Here is a 10,655-nt window from a genome sequence, read left to right as displayed (position 1 = left end):
TTATTGTGAGAAATCATTAACATGATCAGTGTCTTCATGTATAGATCGATATCTTAATTATTAATAATAGCACAATAGATTATTCAATCAAATATTTTATTGCAGAAGTATGTACATACAACTGTTAGCCCTTCACATGCAGTACAGAAGAAGCAGCTGTCAGTTATAAAAGGTTGGTAGCCATTGTTATGACTGTGAATGCAAGGGTGAATAGTTGTCTGTGTATACGAGCCATGTTATTTGCTGGGTGTACACCACCTCTCACCCAGAGTCAGCCGGGATAGCGACCCTGGTTTTGACTTGTGGTATTGAATAGATAATGAATGGCCTGATAGACCTTTAAAAAAAACAAAAAACAAAAAACAAAAAACAAAAAACAAAAAAACTTTCATTCAGAATTTCAAATAGAAACACTAAAGGCACACAGAATATTCATTGCACAGTCGAAACAACATCAAGAAATAAAAAAAATAAATAAATAAAGTAAAACAGAAAAAATAAATTGTGAGGAACTTATTCCAGAAGAGCAAAAAGGTCAAAGAAAATAGTCTCTGGGCATTATTAATTAATTAATTTATTTATTTATTTTATAGCTTGAGATAATTCTTCCAACTGCTGATGTGGGGCTTCGCCTTAAGGTATTTGCATCTATGAATAAAATGTTCCACACGAGAAATTAAATTGTTGACCAAAAAGTTCAAGTTCCTCTGGCCTGATGGACCTTGAGTTGTACGTTTTCCATGTTCTAGTGCCGATATGGCGTTGTTGCAGAGAGCATCCACCTGAGGGCGACAGAGTTTATTGCTTACTCAAGCATCTTGCCTTAACATTTTCTGACATTTTTGCTGTTATTATTGGTTGTTTGATTGATGATTTATTGAACATAAACACATAAAAAAAGGGGAAAAAAGCTAATCAATTAATATCTTAGTTCAGCGCAGTTCATAAGTTCATAAAGGTTGTAGGGAAAAGTTGAAAACTTATCTAGTCCTGCTTGTTCTCTATAAATTATGACCAATCATGTTATAATGTTAATACACTGGTAGGTTATCCATATAGAGTCTTGTATTCCCCCACCCGCTCAAAAAAAAGTCCTCTTTACATATGTCCAGATATTTTTTATTTTTTTATATCACTTAATAATTTAATTGAAAAACATGTGCCTGTATTGCGGTTCGAGGTGGTGGGGACGAGGGGGGAATTTTATATGAACCGTGTTACCAATATTTATTTCTTCTATCAGCCTATCAGCAACAGCGTGGTTATGATTTCACTTTAGCGACTTATAGGTCTCCGCCCTTTCAATGACGTCACTTTCCTTCTCGGGCTTCCTTTTGCGCCCACAGAATTCCTACTTTTCACAGTGCACTTGAATGCAGTTACAACCAGAATTTCTCCTCTATTCCAAACCACCTTGGTTCAAATCAGAGTAAACAAATATGACATCTTTCAGAAATGCAAGAAAAGTAAACTTGACAGCGATTGCAATTCTTCTTTGCCTGTCGTCGGTCATAGGTAAGTTTATTTGTCCCGCTTTACACGAAATGCGCTTTGTTGACTATTGTAGATTCAAAATGTTGCAGTGATTAAAGCGAGCTTAATGCCATTCAAGAAAACGGGATTTTGAACCTTGTAGCCATGTATTGCCATTCATTTTCTGAAATAATGAAACCAGTTCATTTGCCTTTTGTTTTATGGCTCGTCATTTGAGTTACTGCAGTAAGATTATGAAAGTATGAAACTTGAATGATGACATGACGTGGTACCGTATGTGCAAAAAATATTTAAGAACATTCCTATACCACTTATTAACGAGCTCCACCTATTCTCATGACTTTTCACTTTGAAGGGAAACGTATTACTAGTATTTTACAGAGTGACTGCAAGTTGTGAACAAGCTATTTGGCTATTTCTGAGACCTGCAACCTTCATTAACAAGCTATTTAGTGGAAGTTTGCAGTTTTTTCCCCCAAAGTAAAAGTGATTATATTGTGACAAAATTCTGAGACTTCTTTTGAACATTCCTTGGAAATATTCTGCATGTATAGTTATGGTGATATTTGTGTATTTTCAACATTCTTTCATTTGTATCAGTGGACATCCTTGCGGTTAAACAGTATGAGGTGGTACAGATGGGGAGAAAAACAGCGCCATATGTGCTCTTGTCTGGAGCCATTATGAAGCAGCTGTCTGTTCACCTAACCTAAGATCAACCTGGAAATGTCTTGCCAATTTCCTGCACCTGCACACACATCGCCTGCCTAAAATAGTAACCAAACATGTCTGGGCTGTTCAGAGTGCCATTGGCTGGTGCTCGTCAGTAGACGTGTAGACGGCCAGCACCTGTTGCACTCATAGGTCATTGGCAGCAAGCATCCTGAGCGGTGCACACTGTCATGTTGTATAACTGCTCATTCCCGGCAGACCAAGAGCTGCATGCATCTCTTCCACCTGGCTAATCCTACAATCTTTTAATCCCAACCACACACCATCACGTTTTGTCGACAGTGCCGTTGGCCTAAAATGGTGCTGTCGTACAAATGACTGTTTCTGCAGCTTGTGTGTTTACTACTCTGCTTTGTTGTGAATTAAAAATCTGATGCAGTGTTGTAATATTGTTCACAATCTTGAACTAATTTGACAAGGTATGAGAAATAGGACAGGTTATAGTCACTTTTGTGGTGTAATTTTGTACTATAGGGTCTATAACGGTCATAGAACCACAGTTTGAAAGGGGTTGGGTCAGAACATATGTCCCATCTCAGGCCCCTCTTTGGCAGAGCAAGTCCCAGGCCTGACCTCTTTGTACAGAAGCTGTGAGTAAAAAAAAAAAAAACTTGTTCGGAAATAATGCAGAGGGTAGCTTGTAAAACAAGGAGAACGTTTACTAAATCGTGTCCAAAAAGGCCCAGAAAGAATCCACACACAATAGCAATTAATTTTCAATCTCTTCCAATGCCATTGGTGTCACCTTACAAATGGGTGTCAAACTCACTCACCTACTATCCAACATATTGATGCCAAAGCTGCCAGATGCTGCTAAAGGAATGAATATTGACCCTGAATCTCATTATAAGAGTAAACAAACAGCCAGATTATGACTCATAAATCTGTGCCCTGCCACTCCCACTGGGTTTTTCTGCCTGACTTGCTTGAGCCGTCCAAGAAATATGACTCAGTTTTCTAAGCTCTCTATATTCCCCTCCAAAACAACACTCCATATTCCAAATGTTTCCCTCTGGTTACTCGCTTTTGAATGTTGTAATGTAACCCTATGACCATCATTATTAATCAATTTAACAGATATTTAAAAAAGGAAGTTCTCCATTGTTGTTGTTTTTTTAATTTGTTTTGAAATGTAGATTGTCTTTCTGTTGATGTCCTGCAGGACGTATTCAGAATTGTTTTCCAAGTTGAAGTGAATGTTCCGATTAGCTGTGACTTGTCTTAAACAGTGAGATCCCCCCACAGTATCACCACAACAATACTCTTTAATTAAACTGCACTGCTGGGTTTACAGCAACACAAATTGTGTGAAATAGATACATAAATCATAAAAATAAAATATAAATGTTTAAAAAAATATATATAAAATAGAAATAAATACTATAAATTTTATTACCAATATTTTCTAAGAAGAAAAAGAGCAATAACCCTGTCAGTGATCGCTACGTCATATGTTTAGTACAGTTTTTTTTTGTTTTTTTTGCACCAGATGCCCTTTCCAATCTGCTGGGTCAAAATACTGTAGTTAACCCAAGTTTGGGTATAAGTAACCCGATGTGCTCAAAATCCACAGCTCATGAATAATAAAAAAAAAACACAGCATTTTTTAGTGTGAATTTTTTTTTTAAAAAGTCACTAATTCATTTTATCACTGTTTTTCCTCAATGACATTTTCTAGGTGACTACTGTGAAGTGAATAATTGTCATAATGGAGCAACGTGCGTGACAGGGGTAGGAGAGGAGCCCTTCATCTGCATTTGTCCAGATGGATTTGCTGGAGACACGTGCAATCTTACAGAGACAGGTATGGCATACAAACCATCCCTTGTGGACAAACACTTGCATTGAAATGATCCACCTTGTTTCACTCAGGACCTTGCAGTCCCAATCCCTGTAAGAATGATGCATCTTGCCAGGTCATTGCTCCCACCAGAAGAGGAGATGTTTTCAACGAGTACATCTGCAACTGCAGGCCAGGCTTTGAGGGCGCTCATTGCCAGACCAGTAAGCTGCTTCAAAAGTTATTCTTATAAATTCCTGCCTACAATAATAACTTTTTGACACGCTAACGTTCACAAAGCTATATATTAACCTGTTTGAAAAATCTGACACTATAGTTTAACACTTAATGCTAATACATGATTGAGTTCAACGTTGTACATGTGATGTGCAGCCCCTGCAGTGGTCTCATGAAAGAGCCTCTTTCACACGCTTGTGTGGTTATTCTGTTTTGGCTAATTAGTAAGAAAACCCCTCTCCAAGTCTGTTAGCATGCAGATGCCACCCACACAGGTTCTCACAGACTTGAGCTTACTAAAATAACTCAAAATACTTAATTGTATCCCTTTAAATCCTGTTATCGTTATGACCAAGATAGCTTGCAGTGATTGTGGAGGTTGAGAAAATGCATGAAATGTCATTATTTTTTTTCTCCTTTATTTGTGATTACTGTAAATCCCCCCAAAAGTGAAAGGTCAGCCATATAGAGTTAAATAAACTTTCACTCACACCTTGATGATATTATTAAAGAGGTACTTATTTTGAATGAAAAGTTCATCCCCTCCCATAGTCCGCAGGCTGACCACCAATTGTAGTGTTTGTGGTGTTTGCTCCCTGCACCAGTTCTATTTCTGTGTCAGACGTCATTGGCAGAAATGTTCTATCTAGCGGTTTGGGGTGGAACCAGTTTGTATAGTTATAGTTAGAGAGTTTTAGCTTGAACTAATGATCTGGTGACAATGACACAGTATGTGCACTTTATTATTTTTTCTAAAGCTGTTTAGAGTACTGTTCGTGTAATTGTTATAATTGTGTGAAAATCAGATATTGTTTACGAAATGGAATGTTTAATCCACGTGCTGCAGTGCTGGATTAAGAGCAAATCAGTCAAATTACTTAGCATTTTTTCTTAGTAGGATCAAGTGTTTCACAGCTCTTTTATTTGTGTTGTCACAGCTATACTGGCATTTGTTTCTAAATTTTGCCCAATCCTCTTAGTGGAGCAAGAATTGCACAGATCCATGTGGCATTACGTCAACCCGTCGTCTGCTTTAGCAGTCTTTTAGGCCATGTGATACGAGGCAGCATAACACATTGTTAATCGTGGTTTCATTGGCAAAGCTTTAAGCCAACAACGTGAACTTCCACTTGTTAGTTAGGTTCTTTATTATTGTTTGAGAATCACAACAAGTTAATGCTAAACAACATAAAGCCATAGCTACGGATGTGTTTCTCAATAATATAATTGTACATAGTAGGCCTAGTTGTTATAGTAGCCATACAGATATAGAAGGCTAATTGGCATCAACTCTCAAAAAGGTGAGATTTTACCTTGGGAAAAAAGTTGTTTTTTGATTTGGAAATCATGGATGTGTAATGGTCAAAGGCTTGGGTAAGAAGTAATCAATCAGTATAGAATATGAAAAAAATGCTAACCACTCATATTGTTTAAGTTATTACTGTTGAGAATGCAAATAAATCCGGATTTGCTGAAATCCAGAGACTGACATTGATAGAGTAAACGGCCTCATTGATCATTTTGCTCTTCAGGTTATTGACATTTTTAAAGGGGACGTCAATCCAACATTTTTAATATATTAATACATTTCATAATATGTTCTATGCAGACCCACTAGTCTAAATATGGTATTCTCGTTGATATTGTGTTAGTGGAATATAAATTAAGCAGCAAAATCCAGCTGTTTTTATCCATCCATCCATTTTCTTAACCGCTTTTCCTCACAAGGGTCGCGGGGGGCGCTGGAGCCTATCCCAGCTGGCTTCGGGCAGTAGGCGGGGTACATCCTGAACTGGTTGCCAGCCAATCGCAGTTGTTTTTATCCACCTCAAGCAATATTCAGGGGCAACCAATTTGCCACTTGATGTCGACTGAAGATGATTGAGCAACATTGACGTCATCTTCAGTCGACATCAAGTGGCAAAATGGCCAATCTGGGATGGATAAAAATAGATGGATTTTGCTTCGCAGCTCATATTCCACAAATGTAATATTAATCATTCCCCTTTAAAGAATGTTTTAAAGTGGCGTGCTTGTCAATTAAAGTGGAAAGTCATTCACTAAAATCTATCTCACATCATGTCAGTTTGATCTTGGGAAAAAAAAACAGCCAATATTATTATACTCGGGCTTTGGAATTCACATTGCTGATGCAAGTGTCTTATTTTTAGGATCAATAATCTGTAGTCTGCTTGCTCATTCAGTCATAAAACTAGTGACTCCAAAGAAAAGAGAACTACAGGTCAAAGAAAAATTGTGATTTGGAAAATAAAGACAAGTTATGAACAAAATTCTTTAATTCACATAGAATAAACAACCTATACACTCCATCAGAGCATTTTAGCTGCATGTTTCCAAAGTACTGACTGACCTTGTGATTTTTAGAGTTAGTTCTGTGTGCCACCCTGTGGTGGTTTGACTCCACGACACAGACCTTGTTAAAAGGGACTACATGAAGAAAGTACTTTGTAGCCATGGGTACTGAATTTTTTTTTATCACAAGTAGAAAGAGCAATCATATGCAGCCATACGGGTATACGGACAATGAGTCTATCATTGTTAAAGCCACTTCTATTTTGTATTCTGGGCTTTGGTGATTTTTAAATCTGCATAAAATAATGTTGTCTTTATTTGCAGATGTGAATGACTGTGCCAACCGACCCTGTAAAAATGGAGGCATATGCAGAGATCTCGATGGCGATTACTCATGTCAGTGCCCGTCACCCTATGTTGGGAAGCAGTGCCATCTACGTACGTGCACTCACGAAAACACCGGCCCATTCATTCACATACATTTATTGTATTCATTCTTCAAGTATATCTTTCTTTATGATTAAGCCATAACAATTCTGCCTGTGACTAATTTAACATGTGTTGTGATTTAATTTGTAAAGTGCCAATGTTTTTAAAAAGTGCATCAGACAGTAGGAGAGTGTACAATACTGCAGTTTTTATGGTTTACAGCTAATATGAGTTATTGGGGCTTTACTACTTTTTTTCTACGTTAAAAAAATGACATTTTTGTGTCTCAAGGTTGCATTTCTCTTCTGGGAATGGAGGGAGGAGCAATCGCAGAGTCACAGATTTCATCTTCTTCTGTGCACTATGGTATTCTGGGTCTTCAACGCTGGGGCCCGGAGTTGGCTCGGCTCAATAATCAAGGCATCGTCAATGCCTGGACATCAGCTGTTCATGACAAGAATCCTTGGATTGAGGTGAGAGAAGTCATCGTTCACGCTCAGTGATCAGAGGGGGAAGTGAGGTTAATTGAAATGATGGAAACAGCACCATTTCTTGACGCCAGGTCAACATGCAGAAGAAGATGCGCCTAACAGGAATAATAACTCAAGGCGCCAGTCGCATGGGCACAGCAGAATACATAAAAGCCTTCAAGGTGTCGAGCAGCTTTGATGGAAAGACTTATGTCACATACAGAATGGATGGACAACGGAGAGTAAAGGTTAGAATTTAGGATCAAAAGTTCTGAACACAAGAGCTTATCGCTACATGTCCAGTCCAGGCAAATTATTATGCAACTTTGCATTGCAGATTTTGGTGGGCAACACAGACAACGAAAGTACAAAGACAAATCTTTTTGACCCACCCATTGTGGCCCAGTACATCCGCATAATCCCAGTTGTATGTCGAAAGGCATGCACGCTGCGCATGGAATTGGTGGGATGCGAACTCAATGGTAAACAAAACATCCAGTTCCAAATGAATTTTTATGTTGAATCATAATTTAACATGGCATTACAGTCCAGAAGAGGATGGAACGATATGTGGTAGATTAATTTGTAGTTTGCAAGTGAGCCTATAAATAGTAGTATCACGCCTTGTGATTGTTTTACATAATATTTGGATTCTCACAGACAACCAATCAGGATAAAGTTTGTTGACATCAGTACATCTTACCGCTAGTAGAAAAGTGTTGCAGCTGTCTGGCTAGCATGGCTGGCTAACATGGTAGCTAAATAGCAGCCACCTCTCTAAAAGTCACTAATTATCGCCTCCATAGAAGTGAATAAGTGACACTTGTGACAATTATTGTTAACATGAAAGGACGACAATTCACAGGAGAAGTAATACTAAGGCTAAGCTATGCTAAACCGGCGCTAAGCTAACGCTAAAAGTAACAAAATGCCGGAATAAATAATTGATGCTTCCAGTTTTGCTGGCGCAGTAAGAGTGAAGAGTAACCAACTATGAACAGTAAATTAATATGCTATCATTTAAAAGTATTAAATATTAATGTTGTTCGTAGTCTGGAACATATTTGTTGTTTTGGCCGAGACTCAAATGTTTCTAACAAAATCTAAATATCCAGAGTGTTCCTGAGGGGCAATCGGGTTGGCATTTCTGTGTTATACTTTTACTTCAAAAAATATTTACAAGGTACATAGCCAACATAAAGTCAGGTAGACATTAGTCTTTTTTTATTTAAGTGACTCCATATGAAAATGTCAGCAAAAATATTTGCAGCGAAACATTGTACCTGGCATTATTTTGTACTGTGCACTTTCTTCCATGCATGCCATTGTTCTTTCTGCTTTATTCCTGTGTCCACTCTGGCATTGGGTTGAATTGGAAATACTTTGAATCAGTCAATTTTTTTTCTTTCTAATTTTCTGGTGGAGGACATTGATTAAGCTCTTCTGTGGGGTTATTTATTCATCTTTTGTCCTTTTCTTCTCTTGTTTTTTCCTCCCTTCTGCTACTTTATTCACAGTTTATTCAAACGCAACAGGGTGCTCAGAGCCAATGGGAATGAAGTCTCGGCTGATCTCGGATGGCCAACTTTCGGCATCAAGTTCCTTCCGCACATGGGGCATCGATTCCTTCACTTGGCTCCCTCAGTTTGCCCGCCTGGATAAGCAGGGGAAGACTAATGCATGGTCTCCTTCCCAAAACAACCGATCAGAGTGGATCCAGGTGACGTATGGTGCATGGGGACTAACAACTACAATCTAATGACACACATTTATAAAAGCCTCAATTTGAAATATTTCTTGCTTAGGTGGATCTTGAGAAGACAAAGCGCCTGACGGGTATCATCACTCAGGGTGCCAAGGATTTTGGAGTGGTGCAATTTGTGTCTGTGTTCAAAGTGGCTTACAGTAATGATGAAGAGTCTTGGAGTACGGTGAAGGACATCAACACAGGCAGTGATAAGGTATGTAAATTGAGCACAACTTACATTGCATTGCATTACATACAATAATAACATTAATTCAAAAGATAACATTGTTTTTGTACCATTCCTGTCACTTAAGTCATATGCATAATTCCTTGCGTGCAGCTTTTCTATGGCAATATCGACAACAATAGTCATATGAAGAATGTTTTTGAGCCGCCGTTCTACGCCCGATTTGTCCGAGTGGTTCCTTGGGAGTGGCACGAGCGCATCACTCTACGCATGGAGCTGCTGGGCTGCGATGACTAGAGATTCAACTTTCTTTCACAGATTTACATCTACATTTCACTTCCTCATCTCCTCCTATGGCAGAGTTTACATCGTACTGTATAACTCTCTGGATGAAGATTGGCGTAATAGCTGGGACTTAACATTCTTTGTGTGTGTGTTTTTTTTATGATTTGACATTGCGTATTTCCACTGTGTATCCATGCTTTAAATTGTATCATGTTCTTAAAAGCTTACAATTAATCTACTGTCTGTGCTTATGTTGACGTGTACACGCCTCCATGCTAACAAGTTTTATTTCACAAAATGGAGCACAAAGTAGTCCGACATGGCTAGTGCAATATGGATTTTGCTGTGAGTCCTGTAGATATAGTACTTTTTTGTTTACGCATTTTGATGTATTTTTCATTCATGTTTTAATTTTTTTTTATTTTGATGTAACAGTTTTACAGCACTTAACGTGTAGAAAGGTAATGATAAACCTTTTTAACAAATGTATTGTTGCGCTACAATGAAGGTCATTAAAGATGAATACGTAATCATGTTTCATGTCGGGCATTATAGGGTTTAGTATCGCATTATATACCAAAAGGTATTACTACAGTTATTTTTATTTTCCCAGGGGTCAGTGGGTCTTAGTGTTTTTTCCATGCATGTGCAGACTTGTCAGTCAGAAGGAACTGAACTGTCACTGAACAACACAGGGAAACCTCCAAACGTTGGTTTGATACAAAGATTGATGTTTAATAGGCAGAGAGCGGCAAGCAATTTAGAGTTGATATATATATATATATATATACAACAAATGAAAATCTTGCAGAAGTGGCAAGATGATTTTAGTTGCCCTTGTGCATGCTGGTATCTGATATTTGGCCTTCTCTTTACAAGAATAATTACACCCTATTAGCTTGTCTTGTAATGATGCTCATGGTCTTGGTATGTTTGGTCTCTGGCAAGACCTTTCATCTCAAATGACTGATAGAGGCACGA

General features: G+C 38.1%; 1 protein-coding gene across 2 annotated transcripts; it reads left to right on the top strand.

Moving 5' to 3' along the window:
• The first annotated feature begins 1,333 nt into the window (after positions 1 to 1,333).
• Positions 1,334 to 10,204, top strand: LOC144051079 (lactadherin-like). Of its 2 annotated transcripts, none has more exons than XM_077564859.1 (10): positions 1,334 to 1,515; positions 3,905 to 4,030; positions 4,099 to 4,230; positions 6,881 to 6,994; positions 7,277 to 7,458; positions 7,548 to 7,703; positions 7,793 to 7,937; positions 8,991 to 9,175; positions 9,261 to 9,416; positions 9,543 to 10,204. In XM_077564859.1, exons 1-10 carry the CDS (start codon positions 1,440 to 1,442, stop codon positions 9,684 to 9,686), a joined length of 1,416 nt encoding a protein of 471 aa, XP_077420985.1. In that variant the 5' UTR covers positions 1,334 to 1,439; the 3' UTR covers positions 9,687 to 10,204. The 2 variants fall into 2 exon arrangements, with proteins under 2 accessions (XP_077420985.1, XP_077420984.1); XM_077564858.1 differs by having other exon boundaries at positions 8,973 to 9,175.
• Positions 10,205 to 10,655: the final 451 nt, after the last annotated feature.

The sequence above is a fragment of the Vanacampus margaritifer genome, chromosome 4 (assembly GCF_051991255.1).
Source record: "Vanacampus margaritifer isolate UIUO_Vmar chromosome 4, RoL_Vmar_1.0, whole genome shotgun sequence".
In the NCBI taxonomy this organism is placed as follows: domain Eukaryota; kingdom Metazoa; phylum Chordata; class Actinopteri; order Syngnathiformes; family Syngnathidae; genus Vanacampus; species Vanacampus margaritifer.
The sequence above is the reverse complement of the archived record's forward strand: the minus strand, read 5'-3'. Positions and strand labels throughout refer to the sequence as shown.